The 23702-nt window shown below is 39.7% G+C and overlaps 3 protein-coding genes across 5 annotated transcripts; 2 read left to right on the forward strand and 1 right to left on the reverse strand.

The window, feature by feature from the left end:
- Positions 1–2342: 2342 nt before the first annotated feature.
- On the forward strand, positions 2343–7075 carry LOC103996461 (uncharacterized). Of its 2 annotated transcripts, none has more exons than XM_065122788.1 (2): positions 2343–2866; positions 4015–7075. In XM_065122788.1, the coding sequence occupies exon 2, from the start codon at positions 4058–4060 to the stop codon at positions 6725–6727; it is 2670 nt and encodes an 889-aa protein (XP_064978860.1). In that variant the 5' UTR covers positions 2343–2866; positions 4015–4057; the 3' UTR covers positions 6728–7075. The 2 variants fall into 2 exon arrangements, with proteins under 2 accessions (XP_064978860.1, XP_064978859.1); XM_065122787.1 differs by having other exon boundaries at positions 2345–2866; positions 4055–7075.
- Positions 7076–10034: 2959 nt separating this feature from the next.
- Positions 10035–12909, forward strand: LOC135620118 (auxin-responsive protein IAA31-like). Of its 2 annotated transcripts, none has more exons than XM_065122792.1 (4): positions 10035–11673; positions 12172–12335; positions 12429–12525; positions 12630–12909. In XM_065122792.1, the coding sequence occupies exons 1-4, from the start codon at positions 11360–11362 to the stop codon at positions 12682–12684; spliced, it is 630 nt and encodes a 209-aa protein (XP_064978864.1). In that variant the 5' UTR covers positions 10035–11359; the 3' UTR covers positions 12685–12909. The 2 variants fall into 2 exon arrangements, with proteins under 2 accessions (XP_064978864.1, XP_064978863.1); XM_065122791.1 differs by having other exon boundaries at positions 10287–11673; positions 12130–12335.
- Positions 12910–14971: 2062 nt separating this feature from the next.
- LOC103995907 (ABC transporter B family member 11) lies at positions 14972–23026 on the reverse strand. The gene is made up of 13 exons (XM_009416649.3): positions 22678–23026; positions 21817–22276; positions 21564–21618; positions 21292–21467; positions 20949–21170; positions 20621–20859; positions 19444–19969; positions 19007–19280; positions 17945–18825; positions 17298–17564; positions 16580–16843; positions 15949–16242; positions 14972–15553 (listed from the first exon to the last, which is right to left on the reverse strand). Exons 1-13 carry the CDS (start codon positions 22740–22742, stop codon positions 15200–15202), a joined length of 4077 nt encoding a protein of 1358 aa, XP_009414924.2. The 5' UTR covers positions 22743–23026; the 3' UTR covers positions 14972–15199.
- Positions 23027–23702: the final 676 nt, after the last annotated feature.

The raw sequence follows: 23702 nt of genomic DNA on the forward strand, positions 1-23702 counted from the left end.
CAAATTATCATGTCAAATGATTAAGGGAGGATTGACTATAAGAGACAAACATGGATGAAATTAATAAGGTCTGATCATTTTCTCTATTGTCTAATATATTTTAAAAGTCTAACTTAAATATCAAAAGGATCAGATTCAATATTCAAAATTTTACTGGACGTTGATCTTAGTGAAGATCGATATTATATATTAAGAATTTTAAAACATTTTGGATGGGATCAAATATAAGCATAAAAATTATAATATATTATTATTAAGATTAAAATCTGAAATCAAATAACAATAGATCTAAAGATTACGATACGTTTTTTTTAATGTTGTTAAAAAAAATCTTTCTTCTAATCTACGAGTGCATCATTATCGGATTTGAGATATATATGATGTCGATTTATAAGAAGAACTAGACTCTCCTTCTCCTCTCTTCATTTTATCTTTCATGGTACGGTACGAGAGAATAAAAAGAATACGAGAGAATATTTATAATATCAAATTGACTAGCTCATTTGATTAGAGGAAATAAGAAAAGATATTTAATTTCTCAAATGTATCCATTATTTGCATTCATGTGTATTCGTGTGTCCATGTATTCAATGATTATGTTGAGTCCCTAGGAGGTCAGAACATAGTATCTAGGATAAATAATTAGAAGAGTTCCTCCCATCAAAATCTTAATATAATCAGATTTCTATTCTATTTGTCATAATTATAATCGGAATACAATCATATTTATAATATATCTTACATAATTAAATAAGATCACATAATTTAACACTAAAAATTTCTCGAAAAAATATATTTGGTAAGATTAAATTAAATAATCGACACAATATGGAACGTTGTAAAGCACTTTGGATGAGACAAAAAAAACTTTTACTAGTATAAATCGGATCCAAACCGAATGGAGCTGATTAATCACTCCACCGGTATCATATCTCCATTCTCCATTCATGAAGAAAAACCTTTCTGAGGAGGACAGGACAGAGCCAAGGTGATGTTCAAGCAAGCTAAATTACCTACCGTCTGCACTCCGTCCTACCACTTTTGGAGACAATTGGAAGACTTTTAATGATGATTTCATTTTCATACGAATCATGTAGGTGGCACACTATATTTATTGTAGAATTTGGCATTCAAAGTTTCCAGCTCAGGACCTCAACTCGAGCATGGATGATGATGAAATTTGCTCCAAGAGTCTTCATTTTGTCCAACAAAATCTTGTAGAAAATGCTTCTACTAAAAATCTATCATTTTACTTTTGTGTTTGTGTGTGTGTGTGTGTGGATGATGGTTGATCTTGAAGCTTGTTTGAACTGTTCATGGAGCTTCCCTTTTGTCATGCCACCCAACTCTTGGTGCTTTCTCATGGCACCAGATGTTGATGCTTTGTTTCACTCTCGATAATAGACTGCAGCACCAGCAGCATTCTTTGGCTTCAAGATTATTTCTGATCGAGTAAGAAAGAGAAGCCTATTGGCTTTTTCTGCAATGATCGATCGAGAAGGTCCTGAAGGTGTTGGTGAATAGAACCCTAATTGTCTTTGCTTGCAAGTAGGGGTACTCGGTCTAGTTAAAGGTTTGGGACTGCATGTGGCCTTAGGTAAGGTCCACTGTCCCAAGAATCTTGATCTTGAAGCAGTGTGGGCTTGTGTCAGGCCATGGAGTACTTGGAACAGAAGGGATCACAGATGAAAGGGCACAGATCACTTGGTCTTTACACTCGGATGAACACCATGCATGGCACAAAGCTACCTTGATCTTTTTGCTGATGATCATGAGCAAAGAAGGAATCCAAGAGTTGCGAGGGGATTGTGGCAGTGGTTACTGCAAGAACTATAAACAATACCAAGAAGACAAAAGCATTTCTTGGCCTCATCTCTGCATCTCTTCATCTGATGCTGCATGGAAATTTTGGCCTTTCATTCATTTTCACTGAATAAAATTGACTGACACTGAAGAACATTGGCTGATGCAGCCAGGCCTAATTATTGGACTACTTTAGGGACAAACACCATTGATTTGTTAGAGAACTTCCAGTGGATCTAAATCAAAGACCACTAAAGATGCTTGATTTCTGCCAAACACAACAATGGTAGATTTATTGTGGAAATCTACCAGTATAATGCACATATGTACCTACAAATGGTTGATCTTGCATTCTGTACAAATGGATTGAAAGAAGGGGTTAAATGTATCTTTTCAGAACAAAGATGACACATTTTGGCACCAAACCAGGGGCTAAAAGACAATGCCCATCACACTGCATGAGGCATAGCCAGTTTCATGGATCTCTGTCACTTACCATAAAAGAAGATGATATCCTTAACCCTTCAAAGAGAGAAAGCAGTGAACAGAGACCTGGAAAGTTGGGTTGATCAAGGGAGGGGCCAATGAAGTAGAAGTTCCCTTGAAGTTGTGGGAAAAGTTAAAAGCTCTATAGCACAACTAAAAGCAACCCTAATGGGATCCTAGAAAATCCTTCCACTTATGTCACCCACACATTGTAAAGTCACTTGCACAAGCCACCTCATGGCCTGAGGCTTACAGGGAAGCAATGGAGATCTCACTATCCAGCAGCCACTGGTGTGCCATGGAGATCAATAAACAATGCCCAGCTGCATTATTGTATTTAGTGTCTGTTATTTCTGTCCTTCCTTTTTCTTTGTAGCATTAGCATGTGTATCCACTCATGCCAGCTCATGTTTGCAATGCTTCCTAGTTGATCCAGTGGTGTTCTCCATCCCTTACTCCAGCTCTACTTTCTCTTATTATCTTCCAAGTCCTTTCTTTCTCTGCCATTACAGCCATTATACTCAATCTTGCCTCCATGGCCTCTGAAGCTTCTGTGACAGATCAGACTGTTAATGAGGTGAGTGAAAGCCTTCTCTAAATCCTTCTTTCCTTGTCTTTCTTGCTATATTTGCCATAAATGCAACTGCTACAACTGGTTTCATCTGATGGAGAACCTGATTCTCTGTTTGGAGATTAGAGTTTGTCAATTCCATTGGCTAAGAGGTATCTGTTTTCTGATCCTAAAAGCTTTTGCTTCATAAGCTCTTGAAGTGCTGATGAATCTTCCAATGGGCTTTTAGTTCCATTTTCCCCAAAAAGGATTGGGGGAAGAGAGAGGAAATAAATAAGAAAGCATGTTTTTATGTTTCCTATCTGTTCTTAATTGTTTCCTACTTGGTATACAGAATAACATCTTCTTTTTCAAGATCCCTGCTAATTATCATTCAAAAAATCATGAAAATAAAACCATATCAGTGAGATAGAAGAAATTAAATCTTCTGGTAATCTTTTAGTATTTTCTTACTATGTTATCCACCAATAGGCTTTAACCTTTCATTCATAGAGAATTATGGGTCTTTTGATTCTTAGATTGCTCTGATTGAAGCTTTGCTATGACTTCTTCACCATTTGCCTCTTTCAGCAGTATATGAAATTTCAATTTTGTAAACCCTGAAGAGAGTCTCAAGTAAATCTGAGAAACCAGACAGTGATTTAATATTCCTTCAGCACTATGCCTCTGTGCCAAACCAATCATACCCTCTTTTAGTTATTATATCAAGCATCAGATTTTTCTTACTTTTATGCAAGGAAGCATGTCATTACCAACTTCTGAAACACCAATTTACTTCCTCACTATTTTTATTAATTGTCATGCATAATCATTCTTATTGAACTGTTCCCGGATATCGATTACCCTTTTATTTTCAATTTGAAGCAACAAGCTTCACCTTGATGCACCAAGTTGGGCAATTAGTGATAGGCTAAATAATTTGCTAATCTACCAAATTACTTGAAATTTTTATCCCAAGTTCTAATGTAAGTAAAATATCTTTTGAAGTTTTCACTTTGACACATTATTCTAAACAAAAACACAAATTCTCTATATTTGTGTAAGTAAAATACCTCTTCTTGAGACTGGTCATCATAGGCAACAGTGATTTCACTAAGTTTAGTATGCTACTCATGCAAAGAACATTGTGGTTTTGCTCTATATTTCTTTGTCAGGACATTTTGTTGATAGCGGAATGATTGAAACCTTTTGCAGCACATGGGGACTAATGTCTCTGATAACATAAATAATGCTGATGAGGCTCTTCTCTCAAAGATTGAAGATCTAAAAGGAAAAGATGAAGAGGAAATATCCAAAGGAAAAGATGAGGAAAAAGTTGATGCGAAGAAGGATCCAACAACTGTTGAAGCACCTACAGCTGAACCAGAAGAAAAGCTGGACCAAGAAGTGGCCACTGTAATTGAGGAGGTGGAGGAAGAAGCCAAAGATAAGTTTTATTTAGAACCATCAGTTGAAGCCGAAGAAAAGGAACTGAAGGACAAATCTGATGCACTTGTCACTCCTGAGCTACTGAATGAACCAGTAGATCAACCAACAGAGATTTCGGAACCATCTGTTGCAGAAGAATCAGTCGAAACACTGAAAGAAAATGCTCATTCAGAAACTGTGACTGAAGAATCAATGAGTGCTGAAGAATCTTCTGAAGTTTCTGCTGCATTTAGTCCTCCATTACTAACAGATGACAAGCCCGTCGAATCACCAACTGTATGCATTGTCCAAGAGCCTGCTCCTGATGCAACTGTAGCACTCAATGCTACTGAAACAGCAGCAGACAGAGAGACTGCATTTGATGGGGTTGCAGTCAGTCCTGAATCATCAAAACAACTTCCTCCAATTGAAACTATTGAATCGGAAAGCTCAGATGCAGTTACTGTGGTTCCTTCTGTGAGTGAGCTCATAGAATCCACTGAAAGGACAGATGATGATCATAATGCTGATTCGGATACTAGGAAATTAGCAGGAGAAGAGCTTGTGCCTGAAGTTGAAGTTGCTGAACGTCTCGCAGAGCCAGTAGTTGATGTTAAGCAGGAGCAAGAAAACACTATGGATGTTGAGGCAACAGCTTTAAGCGAAACAAATCAATCAGTAAAGGTTTCTGAAGATGTCAAAGTGATTGTTGAGACAAAGAATGAAAATTTGGAAGGTGAAGACTTGAGCTTGGATACTATAAAATCAGCAGAAGAGATTGTGCCTGAAGTTGAAGATGCTGAATGTAACACAGAGCCAGTAGTTGATGTTAAGCAGGAGCAAGAAAAAACTACGGATGTTGAAGAAACAGATTTAAGCGAAACAAATCAAACAGTAAAGGTTTCTGAAGATGCCAAAGTGATCGGTGAGACAAAGAATGAGAATTTGGAAGGTGAAGACTTGAGGTTGGATGCTAAAAAATCAGCAGGAGAAGAGCTTGTGCCTGAAGTTGAAGTTGTTGAATGTACCGCAGGGCCAGTAGTTGATGTCAAGCAGGAGCAAGAAAATACCATGGATGTTGAAGAAACAGCTTTAAGCGAAACAAATCAAACAGTAAAGGTTTCTGAAGATGCCAAAGTGATCAGTGAGACAAAGAATGAGAATTTGGAAGGTGAAGACTTGAGCTTGGATGCTAAAAAATCAGCAGGAGAAGAGCTTGTGCCTGAAGTTGAAGTTGTTGAATGTACCACAGAGCCAGTAGTTGATGTTAAGCAGGAGCAAGAAAACACTATGGATGTTGAAGAAACAGCTTTAAGCGAAACAAGTCAAACAGTAAAGGTTTCTGAAGATGCCAAAGTGATCGGTGAGACAAAGAATGAGAATTTGGAAGGTGAAGACTTGAGCTTGGATGTTAAAATGTCAGCAAGAGAAGAGCTTGTGCCTGAAGTTGAAGTTGCTGAACGTACCACAGAGCCAGTAGTTGATGTTAAGCAGGAGCAAGAAAACACTATGGATGTTGAAGAAACAGCTTTAAGCGAATCAAATCAAACAGTAAAGGTTTCTGAAGATGCCAAAGTGATCAGTGAGACAAAGAATGAGAATTTGGAAGGTGAAGACTTGAGCTTGGATGCTAAGAAATCAGCAGGAGAAGAGCTTGTGCTTGAAGTTGAAGTTGCTGAACCCATCACACAGCCTGTCGTTGATGTTAAGCAGGAGGAAGAAAACACTAAGGATGTTGAGGCTACAACTTTAAGCAAAATAAATCAAGCAGTAAATGCTTCTGAAGATTTCAAAGTGATCAGTGAGACAAAGAATCAGAATTTGGAAGGTGAAGACTTGAGCTTGGATGCTAAGAAATCAGCAAGAGAAGAGCTTGTGCCTGAAGTTGAAGTTGCTGAACATACCATAGTGCCAGTAGTTGATATTAAGCAGCAGCAAGAAAAAACTATGGATGTTGAGGCAACAGTTTTAAGCGAACCAAATCTCAAAGTAAATGCTTGTGAAGACGTCAAAGTGATTGGCAAGATGAAGAATGAAAATTCGGAAGGTGAAGACTTGAGATTGGCTGAAAAATCTCGGGACATCGACTTCGCTGGAGTCGAAAATAAGGCATCTGCTAAGAATCAAGAATGTGATCCTAAAGACTCTGAGACAGCAGCAAAGCCAGTAGTCAAGCAGACCCTTTTGGATAAATTTGTAGAAGAGAGTACAGAAGACAAAGAGAAAGAGAGTGTCAAAGTTTATGATCAAAGTCTAGCTGCTTCCACTAAAGATGATGATGGTGCTACAAAAACAGATGGGGCTCCTAAATCAGAAACACCTGCTAAGAAATCACAACGAAACATAATATCAAAGGTGAAGCAGTCGATTGTCAAGGTGAAGAAGGCGATCATTGGGAGATCGCCAAGTTCGAAGACCATGGCAGCTGCTGAAGGAATCGAAGACACAAAACAAAAGTAGATGGAGACTGGATGAACACGGTTGCATGGCTTTGAGTGTAATACGTTCATGTTTTCTGTTCTTGGTTGTTCTTTTGTGCTTCTGTGTTGTTTAAGCATGTTCGGCAACCTGCCTCCCAGAAATGTGCCTGATATTTGATGGCCTGTCATGAAGCTTGTGTATCTCTGCTTCTGCAGCTATCCAAATCCGGGGGAGAACTCATCAAAGCTGTTGGCCTCTGATCAGTAGCTGGGAAGAGTTCTTTGTGGTTTCCATTGGCTTCCTTGTCATTGATTTGTAATATTTTTGGAGGTGTTCATATTATTTACAAGACATTCTTTTGGTTGTGATATGCATAATCTTCTTCTACATCATTGTCAATCTCTGGAAACCAATTGTTCTACGAATCAAAACTTTAGCTTACGTTGGGTGGCTTCTTTCGCTGTCAGACAGAGAATAACTTGGAAACATGAATGACCGACCGATAAAAGAAGACAACAACCCCAGTGATGCCGCAACCAAAATGGGATCCACAAGGAAGAGATTTGAGATCTTTGATGCCTTGTTTCTTTCTTCAGTCTACTTCACAGAGCAGAAGATATGCCAAGCCAAAACTAGAAGCAGCAGAGATCTGAATGAAATCAAAATGAAAGTCTCAAGAACACAATCAAGAAGTGCTTGTTTTGTCCAACAAGATTGCTCCTTTTCCCGTTTATCCCATTGCACCACAAACAAACTCAAATCCAGCATCTTTGGCACATGCAACCAGCTTACTCTAAATCACAGTCCAACTACTTGAACAGAGCTCGTCTTACTCGTGAGGAGCTTGCAGATGAGTGTTTTGCTGATCTTACCACTCATTGCTTGGCTTCCCTACGGTTAGCAGTCTTGGAGACGAAAACAGTCATTATAAGAGCAGAAATGAGTGATTAATTGGAGATGTAGCATTCTACAACCAGTGCAGATACACAATTGACAACATGAGAGTGGTTCATAAATCTCCTTTGTGGATGAGGAGAAAGTTATTGAGACGCGAAAATTCATTCTTTTTATGAGACACCGGGGACGACTACAGAAGCTCATGGTACGAGGATGACATGAAATCTGTGCCCAGAGGTGATGACCAGGAGAGAAGACTGATGACTAGCAACTGTTGATCATAAAGAACCAGAATCTTTGAGAATCTTGATGCTTGTTCTTGATGGTTTAGCAAATGATCCACAAGCTAGTAGTTGGGTGGTGATCACAGTTCGTAAAATTTGCCAGTGCTAAAACTCTTCTTCTCTCGAGCATCTGTCACCCAATGGTTTCAGTTGAAGACTTCTTCTTCTTCTTCTTCTTCTTCTTCTTCATTCTGCTACTGTTTGTGGCTCAATCTTGCACCAACTTCATATCTTCCAACTATTGAAGACTCATCCATCCGGTTGTTCCATTGGATCAACTGAAACGAACTGTTTCTCCGGGGATAATCTCCATTGCAACTACTTCGAAAAGGTCAATCATGATTATTATGTTTTCCTTCTTCAAATGAGAAAGGAAAAATATACCCCACAAACAATCAAGTAGGTGCTCCTATCTGGCTTTGTTGTGAAGCTAAGCATGTAAAGATGACATTGATTACTTTTGATTGCTCACTTCAGCTGCACTTTTTGGCAAAAAAAAGAGATCCAGAAACAACATCTCCAGACATCTTCCAGGGGATCAGCCCAGGGAACACAGTGAAGCGCAGAGACAGAGAGGCCTCACCATGGACAACATGCTTGCGTGGGGAACTCAACTGCATTCCTCTGAATCTTGACTCCTGAAAACAAATCACTGTTGAAGGAGAAAGGGACTTCCAAGAAGGGAGGTTAGACACCATTATTGTGATGAAAGACTTGGCCTGGAATCAACAGCTTGTATGCAAAGAAAGATGTGTGTCTTGAAAAGATGCTTAGTTGTTTTCTCCTTTTCATTGGGGTTCTCCAAAAGGTTGTAAAGATAAAATTAAAGAAGCCAGTGTATGGCACAATGGAGGCAATGTGATGAGCTGTTGGCATGGTGGCCTAAGGTGACTAGGACCAGATGCACTCCTTACAAGGCTCCCCTCAAGCCCACCTGATGATACACTTTCCCTACCTCCAAATTCTTGTGTTACCTCATCTGCTCACCTTTGGATGCAAATCAAGGTCCCAAGTGGGCCTAATAAAAGGGATAATTGAGTTGTTTAATCCACGGAAATTGGTCGATAAATCCGTCGTGGCACCGCGCAATTTGCCGTGCAGTTTAGACTGATCAAAAAATGATGGCAGATCAAAGAGGGACATGAGAAACACAGGCTTGTAGAGATCCAAAGCAGTGGGGGCATGATCAAGGGGATGCACACTTGAGTTGTCCACATGCATCTTGAACATGGACATTGGAATATGAAAAAGAAACCTAGAGGGAGCAAAACAAAGGAGAGGACATTGCACCCACTTTCTTAACCTGTTACTGAATCATCCTTCAGTTTGCCATTTCTTTAGGAGCAAGATAAGCCAGGTGTTTCCTTGAATCAGCTGACTTCCCTACTTCATATGGTTAAATTTCCTTTGCATCAAAACCTCATGCTCAGTAGTAAATGGTTGATGGCTTCTTCCAGTCCTTCACCCTCTAGCCTTCAGCTGTTGTGTAGCTGGCCTCCAGTCTATTTGATTGTCCAGAACAAGAAGGGGAAGAGAGCATTCATGCAGGAGGCAAATTTGCCTCTGGAAGCCAATTTGGAGTCCAGCAAAGACATTTTCCTAGCACTGTCAATGTTTCCTTGAACTGAATATGACTTCTATAATTGTCTTCAACATTTGAATAGCTGGCCTCCAGACTGTTGCATTGTTCAAACTGGAAAGGATAAAAAGGAAAACCAAATCCAGTGCTCAATTCTGGAGATCTAAGCAAAGAAATTTCAGAGCACCACCAACTTCTAATCTTCCTTGCACCTGTGCAGAAGCCACATGTTAACTAACAACTAGAGAACTAAGACTTCTTTTTCTTTTTACTGTTTCATACTATGAGTGCAGGATATACTTTTCCAGCTTGTTGGCTGGTCCAAGGTGTTGTCAACTTTTTCTTTCTTCTTCTAGTGTCTGGGGCTGTGGTTGATTGCATGTCCCCTTGAAGTAGCCCTCATGTCTTTCTTTTAGGAGGTTCATGCATTATCCTAAGCTACACAACCTTTTACCAAATCAAAGAAGGCCCTCAACACTTGTTGTCTGTCCCAGACTTCAAGGCCAATTACACATCTTGTTCCTCCCCTTCTCCTCACAGGCTAAGGTAGCCAATAGTTAACTCAACTAATCTCGGAGTCAGCTGCATCCACTTTAATCGATTAGGACCATAAGCTAACACAATTAGCAGCAGTTGATGAGTAGTGAACCGGTTAATCTTGCAGTTGTTAGCCAAAGAGAGAAGAAGAAGTGCTGGCTGTGTGCACAACCAACTCTGCAACTCCAGGGTAATGAATTGTGCATGCAAGCTGAGCAATATCAGCTTGGAAACATTCATACTAGTCCACGGAAAGCATTAATTGCTGGTACACTTGGGAAGATGTGAAAGCAAGAAGATATAACTTTTTTTGTAATTGACATGTGATTGTAGAACAAAAGAGGAGAATCCCAAGAAAGAAGGTGGTGGATTGTCTGCCCACTTCATGGAAATCTGCTTTCACTCAGCACATTAATTAGCTCGGAAACGTGCTGACATGAGACCATGCTATGCATTACTGTTGGTACAGTTAGGAAGTGAAGTATAAACAAGCAGATAGAAATTTTTATTGGCATATCACTGCAGAAGAAAATATGAGAAACACAGGAAGAAGGAAGGTGGTTGCTTGTCTGCCCACTGCAGGAAATTTGCTTTTGCTACTTCAATCTCGTGCCATTGAAGTCTTCTTGCACAGTCCATTGAGATGGTCTGCAAAATATGCATTCATCTGAGCCAAACTCAACATCCAAACACTAAACATGGATTGGATTGGAAAGAATAGTGGTTAAAGTGTCATGTTGAGTGGCAGTTGTTCTCTCTATCCAACGCATAAGAAATCTTGAAGGATGATCAACTCATCTGTTCTTCCGGCAGTCAAGTCAAGCCATAATGGTAGCTCAGCTCAAACTTCAGCAGGGTGTTGTGTTTCTCCTGTTTGATATCTGAATCAGTCCAGTCCATATCTGAATCCTCTTTTCATGGTAATGTCATCAAGCCTCATGCTCAGAGTTGTTTCAGAGATTGCCAACCTTGGTCGACAACAACATCTCATGTCACTTCTGTGAACAGCATGTATCTGCTCTCTCTCTCTCTCTCAAGTCTTGGAGTCTTAAGACAAATCTAATTAATAACTACAAAATAATTAACAGATCTTGGAATCAGATACAACTTTGAAAACTTTCTCCAATAAATTTCAATCAGAGACAGCATCAGCCTCTTCAAAGCTTGCAGTGCAAACTGTGTTTCATGGTGTTCTCACTAGAGATTACCTGTGCAAGACAGACCAACCATAAGGACAAGCAGCCAAACCCTGGTAAGCTTTCACCACCACTGGCCAACCCAGGTTTCAGGCCTTCCCCTTCTGCTGCCACATGCCCATGCAGTTTCACCAATGGAAGTTAAAGAACCTAACAGTCTATTTCGGGGAAGCCCCCAATGCCATTCCTTTGTCTCCTAATTATATTCTTGCATTATAAATTGGAGACTCTTGGCTTTATCATTCCTATCTTTTGTGACCAACAAGCCAGACTGGTAGCTTCCTCTCCAGCATTACCCCTCTTGCATCCCACAGTTCCCATGGGAGACCAGAGTAATTCCCCTTCTTCCTCCATAGACAGCAGCAGCAGCCACCCTGCTCTCTGCTCTACATCTTCCATCTTCCAGACAAGGAGAGACCTACTGAGCACAGATCTAAAGCTAGGACTTGGCCTCTCAACTTCAGCTCTGCATGGTTGTTCTTCTAAAGAAAGGTATGCATCTTGTGAGACCACTATGGATGTTTCTCCTCCTTTGTAATCTTTCTTGCCTCCTCCTTTCCCCAACCCATACACTTGCATGAGCGCCAGCCTTCTTCGCTTCATGGTGACCCGGGCCTAGCTGAGATCTTTAAGTTCCGTCTCTTCAGCTACAATTCTGAATTTTTGGACATATCCACGTCGTTTGTGTTTGACAGCCTTCCAAGTTTTCATCCTCCTCAGTGTCTTTTATGTTCGATCAATCCAAATCCTTTTGCATATCCTCTGTTCTTTGGTGTTCCAGCTCCTTACAACAGTGTAACTTCAATTCTAATGCGTGGCTCCTGCCTTATCCATTTGATTGCATCTCACATTGTCTTCACCCAGTTTTAGTCGTCAAAATCCAATTTAGCTTTTGTTCTTGTTCAGATTACTACTCTGTCGTTTCAATGTTCTTGTTTTGGTCATTAGGGAACAATTATCTCACTGGCCACCGATCAAACCACTTCTTAGGAGCACACTCGAGGAGAAAGTTCATCGAAGCCATTCGAAAACATTCTTCGTGAAGGTTTACATGGAGGGCCTTCCCATTGGCAGGAAGCTCGACTTGTTCTCACACAGTGGCTACGACAGCCTAACGAGGACACTTCGACGCATGTTTAGGACGACGATCATATGTAAGAACTTGATCTAGGCAGCAATGTTACTATGAACATCCTTGGAATTGCATGAAGCATTGATCATCATTCCAATGGTGTGGTGTGATCCAGGCCCTGATACTTCTCGAGTTCCTTCAGAGAAGGCTCATGTACTGACCTATGAAGACAAGGAAGGAGACTGGATGATGGTTGGAGATGTCCCATGGGAGTAAGATTCCTGTCAGCTTATTATCCTCATCGATGACCACCATCTCTTTTCTTTCCTTTGGCTTCTTCTAGATTTAGTGTTTGCTTGCTTGCTTCTTTTTACAGGTTGTTCTTGAGAACCGTCAAGAGATTGAAGATCACAAGGGCTGACAAGTGCTAGTGTTCATTTCCGAGCTCAATTTTTTTTGTATCTGGTTGCATGTAACATCAAAATTAGAACAACATGCAGCAAAATTAGCTAGTTTACTAGTTGGGTGTTCCCTCTCCTCTATTCATTGTTCTAAAAGAAAAAGGTATACACAATGCAATGGTTGTTTGCAGATGTACAGTCATACAAACAAATAATAATAATTGAAGTGGCTTCCTTGCTCTGATCTTCACAGGATATTTGCATGTTATTTTCTTTCATCAAAGATCCTAAGGTGGTGCTGTGTTCTGTCCCTTGTTTGCTTTCCTTCTTCAACCATTTCATCTTCAGTGCTTCCAATGGAAACCACACTTATCAGCATTAGTAATGACAGCTCTCAGCAAACAAGTGATAAGGACATGAACTTTTTGAATGTTGTATCACAATGTTCAGGTGCTGGCAAGCAAACAAGCAGTGCAGCTTGAGATGAGCAAAGGAACAGTTCATGCACAGGTGATGAAGATGCTGAAGCAGCAACTGCTTGAGATAGTAAAAGAGTAAATGAATGCCTCACAATTAAGTAAAGCTAATGCATGGAAATCTTGAATCTTAATTCAAGGTCTAAGATTAGAGACACTTTTGTCGATGATGTTGGACTTTGGCCATGCCTTGCCTCTGATGGTTTAATGGGTCAAACCTTTCTTTCTAAGCATTTGAAGCATCATGTTGACTCCGAGGAAGAACACAGAGATGCTTCAAAGTTCAAGCCATGTGAAACACAGAGATTCATATTTTTTAAATCCTTAGATTTAAATAATATGAATCATTATTTACCTCTATTATGTATTGGATAAACATTTACTAGTTGTGTATTTTACCATGTTGAAACCTGCTATGCATCTAATTAAATAAGCACCATGAAGAGTAGTAACAATATAAATACATAATTTTATTTCTATCTGAATTGCATGTGGGATGAAGAAGATTTAGATGTTAACTTAGATTATGGTACCTCATCCCTCTCTTGTCCTTTGGATGTGCCATATCTGCAAATTAAACTTAAGGCAAGCACTAATACTTAGTATTGTTCCTGAAAATAAGAGCAAAATATAATTATGATGAGCTATTTGTCTCCTTTTATACTTTCCAATAGTACTGAAAATATTTTCCATGTTCTACAGCAAAATAACAGCTAATTTTTATGCCTTCCACTGATCTAAGAATCAGTGGTACACAAACTGCAGAGGACTTTTCATATCTTCTATAGCATCATGACACAAGGAAGGAGCTTGATGACAAGAGCTCTACTTCAGATGAAATGTGTTTCAGCTCAAGATCTACAGACTAGTCTGCCATATCTTTCTTCTCCAATTGCATTTGCCTGTGGATTTTCTCAATGTATTCTTTGGCCTTCCTGTCTATATCAGGCTCCGCATACCAGTGGCCATTGTCGTCCTCATCGCTTTGTCTAATCTTCCTTGGCCTCTGATGCCTTCGTTCAGCTTCTTCCTCTCCCTGGTAGGGTTTCCTGGTGAATCCAAAGAAAGCAAGCAATGATTTCCAACCTCCTCCCATCTCCCACCCACCTGTTTCATGAACTGTATCAGAACTACTTGCTTGTAGATGGAGTGGCACCAGAATTTATAGGCTAACATGAATGGAAACTTGGAAGCAACGTAACCTGTGCAGTATATTTTCCTGTTCTTTTCTTTGGCCAACATATATTGTTCTGCAAGAACCATGCAGTAACAGTGAAGCTGCAAGGAAACTTTCTGTAAACTCAGACTTGGATGATGTACCTTTCAAAGCTTAAAAGGGGTCAAAGAAGAACTTTGCAGCTGGTCTATGACAGTTTGGTGCACCAAAGCAGTTAAATGATACAAGCAAACAGCATTGAGTTCCCTTAGCATTCAACCATGAAGTTGGTAGAAGTCCCCTTCCCTTGTTTGTACCATTCAGGACTCCCAAGTGTTCGGGATTATTCTTCAGCTCTTAATGCTCAAAAAGTGCCAAGCTACCAATGGACAAGGGATTCTCTAAAAGGAAAGTCTAAAGCAAATGGAAACTAAATTGAGATTTATCATTGTTTATTGGAAGATGCAAGATCTACAAACTCACATTGATGTAACCATGATGTGATTTGCATGTACCAGTAGATGTTTCTTCTTTCTCTTGTCCTATTTGCCTCTGTCTTTTCCTCTCTTTTATTTCTCTCTTTAACTTTTTCTTAAATATATTCACTGGAGATGTCTCAGTTAAATAACAATTTGATAATCATGGCTTGGTAATCAAAACATAACAATTTGATGTGGCACAGTCATTTGCGGCAGCATGTGCTGTCTGTACCATAAGTTCTGGCTAATATTTCTCAGAAGATACAAGATGTTTATGCTTCTTACCAAAGAATTCACCCAATCCTTCAATAAGATGTTACTGTCTTACATCTTTATATATATGTATGTATATAAAGTAACAGATACATGAGAGAGGGAGACGACAAAATTGTTGAAGCCTTAAAAATTGTAACTGAAGCAGGAAGGAAAGATTATTAAGATGCAGCGCTCATGTGAAGCGCTACAAGGGAGGCGTAAGCTCCATCCTTGATTTTTATCAGCTTCTCGTGCTTCCCTTTCTCTATGATCACTCCATTCTTGACGACGGCAATCAAATCCGCACCCTTTATAGTAGATAACCTGTGAGCTACAACGACTGTGGTTCGATTGACCATAACACGATCTAGTGCATCCTGCACCACTCTTTCAGACTCAGCATCAAGTGCACTGGTTGCCTCATCCAGCAACAAAATCTTGGGCTCCTTCACAATGGCACGTGCAATTGCGACACGCTGCTTTTGGCCACCTGATAGCTGCACTCCCCGTTCTCCAACCAGTGTGTCATAGCCCTGTGATTCGAAGTATTTAGCCAAAATGATAATGGAAGCAAGGAAGACATGGTAAAATCTATTGGTCTCACGAATTAATAAGAGAACTAAGATGACCAAGGACATTGGGACAACACTTTTAGTACATTGCCATAATCTTGGGGAATCAGCTCCTCAGATTTCCCAGAACAAACAGGGTTTGACTTAAATTAGAAATGCAAGTAAATAAAATTCTGGCCTGATATGCTAGAGGTGAAATTATCGACTAGAACCTATTGGGTCTAAGACCCAACTAAATGAACCTTTTGAAACAACTAGTTTGAGGGATGAAGAGAAGAGATTATTAGACTAGTAACAAATTGATTTCTATAGGTAATAAATTGTAATCTAACAAAAGTTCATATTCGGCATCTGACCTTCTGCAAACTGGAAATGAACTTGTGGGCATTTGATAACTCTGCAGCAGCTATGATCTCAGCTTCAGTAGCCTTTCCCTCCTTTCCGTAAGCAATGTTGGCACGAATTGTATCATTGAACAGAGCTGGTTCTTGGCTCACCAAACCCATTTGCTGCCTCAACCACCTCAGTTGTATCTTTTGTATTTCAATCCCATCCACCAATATCTCACCAGAATCAGGACTGTAAAATCTCTGCAACAACGATATGACAGTTGATTTCCCGCTACCACTCTCTCCAACAAGTGCAACTGTCTGTGAAGAGGAAAAGAATTTCATAAGATAGTGTCTTTATAAGGTCAGGTCTCACAATACCTTCAATACTTGATAAGAGTTTCATTAGTAAAAATTATTTTCACTTCTCAAAAATTCCTTTTGGTACAAACCAAAGATTGCTATTACTTCAGTAAAAAAAAACTTCAGCAGAAAAAGTTAAACATTAATTATTACTTAATGCAATTTCCAGTAGCAACTATTTCATCTGGAAGTATATGAACTTGTTCTACTATGTCTTGGTCTAGCAATTTATCCAATGTCACATCAGTATGTTTGTGTGCTCAGTACACATATGCATCTACCAGTATTGGTTTACCTTTCCAGACTGGATTGTCAAGCACAGGTCTTGGAAAATCTGGATATCTGGCCGCGTAGGGTACTTGAAGTTGACATGTCGAAACTCAATGTTTCCCTTCAATCTTTCCAAGGTCATGCCAGATTCATCGCTTGGATCTATCTTAGATTTCTGGTCAAGAATTGCAAATACTGATGCCGAAGCTGATCTGGCTTTTGAAGAATCTGGTGCGAAGGAACTTGACTGAGAAATCCCAATGGCTGCCATTGCAAGAGCAAAGAAGACCTTCAAAGCAAATTAAGAGCAACGATTAGGAGACTGAAAACAATGCAATCACAAAAAGTTTGATGTGTTCCACCAGCATCACAAGTACTGCAGACAACATGCAAAATTTATTATGGTTCGTATCAACAAGTTTTGGAACTTATCGATTTATTTTAAGATTTCATTGGATATTATGCAGTTCATAGGCAAAACCAGAACTAGTTCTCTCGCAAAAATTGTCTTTTAATTGGGGAACATGTTCTTTAACTAGTGATGTTTTAGAGTTAACAGATGCACTCATCTACACATTCAGCTTTAAAGATTGTGAGCGTCTTCTGACAAGGTTCTCACTCTGATATCTTGAAGATGTGTTACGAGCTAAATTTTAAGCTTTCAGACATCAAACATGCAAGAAAAGTTCACTTTTTTTTTTTAACAAAATCTCGAGTAATAGAAGTTTCTTAGAATCACGTACCCGAAATACTTTGTCAAATGTAGCCTTCCCGCTCTCAACTAACCGTGCTCCAGCATAAAAGCTTGCCGCATAAACACAAAATAACAAGAAGAAGGAAATACCAAATCCAGCACCACTGATCAACCCTTGTCTAATTCCTTTCTTTGTGGGGCCTTCACATTTTTGCTTGTAGATTTCCATCACCTTCTCTTCAGCAGAGAATGAAGCAACTGTTCTGATGCTTCCAACTGCATCATTTGCAACTTGACTTGCTTCCTCATACATTATCTACAGCCATTTTAGTTGATAATCGTTAGAAAACATTAACATAGCAAATTTCTGGTTCTAACAAAAGAGAACTCTCCACGTTAGTAGAAAATATCAAACTTATTTTCCTAGAGAGAACAATTTTTTAGTTCAATTAAATATGTTCAAAATCGTATATGCCAAACAAGTTCATCCAGTTGGGTTTTAAAATATGTTTTCTACTAAAATAATTCAGCACAATACAAACGTTTATTTGTTTCAATGACGGAGTTAGAAGTAATATGTAATTAATTCTAGTCAATCTATAGAAAATACATAGAGAAAAGGTAAATCAATAGATGCAATCTACAGATATCTTATGCAAGTTCAACAAAGAAACATTATGAACTATGGGACCATACCTTTGCATCCTTGCTGAACCCCTTCACAAACTTCATCTGTACATATCCATTCAGACCCAAGAGAGGCACCAAAGCCAGGATTATTAGAGCGAGTTGCCAATTGGCAATAAAAGCAATCAGCAAGCCAGCAATCAATGTTGTAATGTTCTGAACAATTAATGCAAGTGCATCACCAACAAGACTTCTGACCGTCGCTGCATCTGCTGATAGCCTTGCTCCGATTGCTCCACTTGAGTTCCCTGGCATATCAAACCATTCTACCTCCATGTTAACCACCTTCTGAAATGTCATTAGCCTTATCCTCCTAATTAACTTTGATCCTGCAATGCCAAAAAGGTAGGATCTAGCTGGTAGGGCAATTAAAGAAATCCCACCAAACACCAGGAACATTAAAGACCAAAAGTTAGAATCCTTTCTAAGCTTGTGCGGTGGCTCATAAAATGCTTTTATCACATTTGATAAGAGTATCGCGTACATGGGAAATATGACCCCATTAACAATGGCAGCAAAAGAGCCAAGCACCAAGACTGGGATCTCTGGTCTATTAAGATATGCAAGTCGGCGGAGAGGTACTTCATTTGACCGTTCATTAGGAATTTCAGGATCCATTTTCTCAGATGTAATATCTTGAACATCAATTCCTACAGGCAAACCAACTGCAGCTTGGAACGAATGGCTACTGCTTTGCCTGCCTGATGATCCTTGGCTAATTGAGCGATGGAAAGACATTTTTTTGCTTGAGGACCTTGCTGAACCAATCCAAACATCAGATTTTTCTGAATCATGTCTATTTACATTATCTGCATCTCGGTTCACTTCTTGCAGGCGAATGAGCTGGCTATAAGCTCCATCTGGATTCTTTAAGAGCTCTGTATGTGAACCTGGAAACATAAGTAAATGTTAACAATTTGTGTGTCATTATACAAGGTGGCTGGATTTTTGGCTCTTTTTCATCTAAACAAGCATAGAGAAGTATTCATGGCTCGGTTGTCAACAACTTGAGGAAGATGAGCTAAATGATCCTTGGCAAACTTAACTTCTATAGCATCAGTAAATATTTACCTTTTTCGATCATTGATCCTCGATGTATAACAGCGATTGTATCAGCATTTCTAATGGTGCTCAATCGATGAGCAACAATGACAGTAGTACGGTTTGCCATGACTCTATCAAGTGCTTCCTGTACTATCCTTTCTGACTCAGCATCAAGCGCACTTGTAGCTTCATCTAGAAGTAAAATACGAGGATCTTTCAGAATTGCTCTAGCAATGGCAACTCTTTGCTTTTGACCCCCTGATAGCTGAGTTCCATGTTCTCCAACCATGGTGTCAAGACCCTGAAAATTAATGTTTTATCCAACATTTGATCATTTCACAAGAAGAAAATCTAATATGAAGTCAAGAAAAGAAGATCCCTAGTTTTTAACATATAAGAAGTGTCTATGAAGTTTGGTGTTTTTGATCAATGATGGAAGCTCCTAAAAGCAGAAATGTTCTTACCTGGGGCAATTTATCTATGAATTTGGCAGCATTAGCCAGTTCTGTTGCAGCTCTGATTTCTTCAACAGTTGCATTATCCTTGCCATACGCTATATTGTCTCTAATGCTTGAAGCAAATAGGACCGGCTCCTGACTCACAAGCCCAATTTTTCCTCTAATCCATTTGAGTTGAAACTCCTTGAGGTTTATTCCATCTATGAGGACTTCACCAGCATTTGGATCGTAAAACCTTTCAATCAAACTAATAACAGTTGACTTTCCACTTCCACTCTCACCAACCAATGCAACAGTTGTTCCTTTCTGGATGAATAGAGAAAACCCACGAAAGATCTGTTCATCTGGTCTGGCTGGATAACTAAAACAAACATCTCTAAATTCAATATCCCCGTGAATATCATCAAGTATCTTTCCTTTGGCATCATAAGCATCAATTTCTGGCTTTCGCTTGATCGTCTCAAACATCTTATAAGCAGCAGATTGTCCTGCTGCAAATGCTGTCATGCAAGGTGCTATCTGGCCTAATGAGCTGGAGAATTGGATGAAGATAAGTTCAAAATATGGTGCACAAAACTTTTGGAAAAGGAAATCAAAATAATCTGATCTTACAAATGAGTTCTTGAAATTTTTTAACGTTGCAGAATGCCAAGACGAACCAAACAATTATGTAATGGTTGAACAAAGTTCCTACTTCTACAGATGTTGTGCATCCATATCATCTATGCATTAAAAAAAAATGCATAATAATAACTTGAATGAGTGGAGAACATGTTCATATTCATATCTCTTTATCGGTGTCAGAGTAAAGGCTAAGATTTGCTTTGGATGCCATTTTCCTCTTCATTGCACCATTTCTGTGACCGATCATTCAGATTCATGTCATAATTCATGTCAATAAACAAGCTAACAATCACAATTATGAGCATATTAGGTTTCTATGGAAAAAACAATAGCTGCATGGAGACATAATGGCCTCAATATAGAGACTAGCGTGTTAGAAAAGTTTGTTAGCACAATGCCAAGAGAGAAAATTCTCGGTGCCTTTTCTTTTAGACCACCTAATAAGGCATATTGTTTCACTATCAACATCAAGCCTGCCACCATACAAGAAGCATGAAACATTATGCAACACTTATGACATGTGTCATAATAAGTATAAACTGCAATTAGCGACACTTACAAGGAGCCAGTGAGGATCGCGAATATCACATTGATGACCTTGCCGCCAGTGTAACTCTTTTGCAGTATCAATTTTGCTCCATACCATATTCCCAAGGAATACCCAGCAAACATGAAAAGCATGACAGTTCCAAGGCCTAATCCAGCTACCAAACCCTCTTGAACACTTGCATTGTATGCTCTTACCAAAGACTTATCATACTTCTTTACTGCTTGTCTTTCTCCAGTGAAAGAAGCAACCTGTGTAAGAAGTCAGATTCCATAGGGAAATTTTGTCAGACAATTCTCTTTTATCATGTCTTCATCTCTCTAAAACAAGCAAAACTTACTGTCCTAATCGAACCAATCGTCTGCTCAACCACGTTTGCTGCATCTCCATAAGCTGCTTGTCCCCGTGATGCCATCTTGGTCACGATGTTAGCCATGGCGCCTCCTGCAATTACCAATGGGGGGATAGTGCACAGCATGACAAGAGTGAGAAGCCACCCTTGAGCAAATGCAATTATGAACCCTCCGAAGAATGTCGATGTCAACTGAATGAATTTGCCCACCTGTGAAAAACAGTGGAAATAAGTTACGACGAAAAAGGATTACACTGACATATCAGTAGATAAATTTCAAAAACAGTGACTGATGCCATCCGAGGCGAAAATGCAAACATGAAATAAGTACCTTCTCACCCATGGCATCCTGTATATAAACAGTATCGCCAGACATCCTCTCGACCACTTCACCTGTATTTGTTTCCTTGTCAAAGAACGCAATTTCTTGCCTTAGTATGGTTTTCAGGTACAAGTTCCTTATTCTTGCAGATTGTCTTTCCCCGGTAGCCATCCAGCAAGCCACCTCTGACAGAAATCAAAGTTTTTCAGCAACTACCATCATAACGCAACGGTAGAAGTAAATTTTCTGTCATATGTTTGTAGTAATTAAAGCATTCTTACGGAGGAAAGATGCGACGCCTGCTCCAATTGCGAGGTAGACAAATTTCAGTGATACCTGAGTGTTATTAAATCATTTCAACGAGTAAGTATAAATCACTATGAAATCTGGGCACCAAGTCATCCTCCTAAGAACCCTAATCTAATTTGTGGTCAACCATTAAAACATGCTAGATATTTCAATTCTTATGATTGAGGAACCAACGTAGATGTGAAGCATTAAGATGGTAAGCTCTGAGCATGACGATACGCATACCTTGGAAACTTCATCGATCACATCATCTAAATTCGAAGCTCCTCCAAAGGACTGGATCAGATTCCCAAATAGAATTGTCATAATAGGTAGGGCAAGCCCGTTTCCCATGGCACCCAGCGATCCCAGGACCATCAAAACTACATCTGTGGAGTCTGCAAAAGAGAACAGCTTGTAGAACGGCACAGAGTACTTGGTCTTATCTTGATCCTTGTTGTTCCCCCTGGCCTCCACATCTTGATTCTCCGTAGAACTCGCTGTCGGCTTGTCCGACGCAGAATTGCTACATGATCCCTGTTCTTGAGTCCTCTCAGCATCTGCAACAGTACCAAAATCCTTTTCGCCTACAACACCCATGTCTATCGTTTGTAGCCCGGTCTTAACTGGAATAGTAATCTGTGGGCAGTACTCCCCTTCTCCCCTGCAACGAGATAGAGAACTCTCTCTCTCTCGCTCTGCGTCTCTGAGAACAAAAAGTTCTTCATGTTATATTCACAAAAAAGTTGACAAGAAGAAAGACGCTCTTCCTTTAACATCAGATTGATAAAGCATGATCTCAACATGTTCGCAGAAAACCTGACACCAATCAAGTATTCCAGAATGATTGATTCAAAACATGAAAACACAACGATCGATGTTTAGCAATAGAAAATGACCGAAGAAAAACGGGATGTTGCAGTGGAGAATAAAAGGGTCCGGAGAGCACAGGGAATAAGATTCTCGATCAAGCTAAGCAGCAGAAACTGCTTCAGATCAAGTAAAAACAGCAACCAAGATCAACTGGATGATGAAGACTATGAAATCAAGAATCCTCAACCTCCCCACACCAGACGGGAACAACACACAGTTATCAGAAGAACTCACCTTCCCAGACCACACAGGTCTTTGCCTTCCCCACTAGGGCAGTGGGCTATCAAATATATACACATGCTCCATGCCTCTTGGCTTTGAAGAATATGATGCGACGATGGGAGAAGGTTCCCATTCCTTGGGGATCAAGTTTATATTGACTACCTTACACCCATTCATGCAAGTGGTCAAACGTTTCTTGCTCCGCACTTTGAATGGTCCACCGCAATGGCAACTGACAGCATATGCCATCTTTCTCGTTACTCATTATAGGATCCCCAGCGTTCATCTCGGAGAGAAGATGCGCTTGGCGTTGGACATTTAGATTGTTGCATGTGGAGTTTGACCAAACCCTTTGCGGTTTGCGTTGGCTTATGCCTTGTATCCTCCCCACGATGGTTTGTCGGCCGACACGCGGTGGACTCCAACCAAACCCTGCAGTCGATCATCTGCCTCTGTTTCCTTTTATCTATCACTGCCTATCTTTTCCATTCTATACAACAAAATAAACATTTCATGATATATTTCAACAAAGAGCTTCATGTGGAAGAAGCCATTTCTTTAATGGCATCATCAAGCACCGAAAGCTACATCAGAGGTTTGAAGGTGCAAATCTGGATCTGGTTAGGATGGTTGATTTGTGAGTGTATAGAATCGCAGAAGAAATCAGCAGTTGACCTTTTTGAAGCTAAAAATCAAGAACACACTGCTTAATGGAGCTCAGTGGATCATCAAGCCTAAAAGATGAAGTATGTCGTGTGCCGATCTCTGACTAGCTTTCCAATAATATGTGGTCCAGACGCGTGGCAGCTTAGTCAATAATATGTGGTCCAGACGTCACAAAAATTTCCATTTCACGTGTCATTATTCCCAAAATTAGACGCGTGGCATATACTTCACTTGATTTAGTGGTTTTTTTGACCCATGTTTGGTCTTGATTACTTACCCTATGCAAATTTGGCTATGTTGCCTTAAATTATTGATCTATCCCGAACCGGCCCCACCGGTTCGTTTCTTTCCTTAGTCGATCCCACATTTTC

Source organism: Musa acuminata, chromosome BXJ2-8 (assembly GCF_036884655.1).
Source record: "Musa acuminata AAA Group cultivar baxijiao chromosome BXJ2-8, Cavendish_Baxijiao_AAA, whole genome shotgun sequence".
Lineage (NCBI taxonomy): Eukaryota > Viridiplantae > Streptophyta > Magnoliopsida > Zingiberales > Musaceae > Musa > Musa acuminata.

What these genes read in the sequence shown, in the direction of transcription:
- LOC103996461 (XM_065122787.1), top strand. Translation starts at nt 2,825, where the DNA reads ATGGCCTCTGAAGCTTCTGTGACAGATCAGACTGTTAATGAG. An exon ending in CAGATCAGACTGTTAATGAG is followed by an intron (nt 2,867 to 4,054) that starts GTGAGTGAAAGC and finishes AACCTTTTGCAG; the next exon opens with CACATGGGGACTAATGTCTC.
- LOC135620118 (XM_065122791.1), top strand. Translation starts at nt 11,360, where the DNA reads ATGCCATTCCTTTGTCTCCTAATTATATTCTTGCATTATAAATTGGAG. An exon ending in GGTTGTTCTTCTAAAGAAAG is followed by an intron (nt 11,674 to 12,129) that starts GTATGCATCTTG and finishes TTTGGTCATTAG; the next exon opens with GGAACAATTATCTCACTGGC. An exon ending in GTTGGAGATGTCCCATGGGA is followed by an intron (nt 12,526 to 12,629) that starts GTAAGATTCCTG and finishes TTCTTTTTACAG; the next exon opens with GTTGTTCTTGAGAACCGTCA.
- LOC103995907 (XM_009416649.3), bottom strand. Translation starts at nt 22,742, where the DNA reads ATGTGTATATATTTGATAGCCCACTGCCCTAGTGGGGAAGGCAAAGAC. An exon ending in AGGCGTCGCATCTTTCCTCC is followed by an intron (nt 21,468 to 21,563) that starts GTAAGAATGCTT and finishes GATTTCTGTCAG; the next exon opens with AGGTGGCTTGCTGGATGGCT. An exon ending in GCGATCCTCACTGGCTCCTT is followed by an intron (nt 19,970 to 20,620) that starts GTAAGTGTCGCT and finishes CCAATTCTCCAG; the next exon opens with CTCATTAGGCCAGATAGCAC.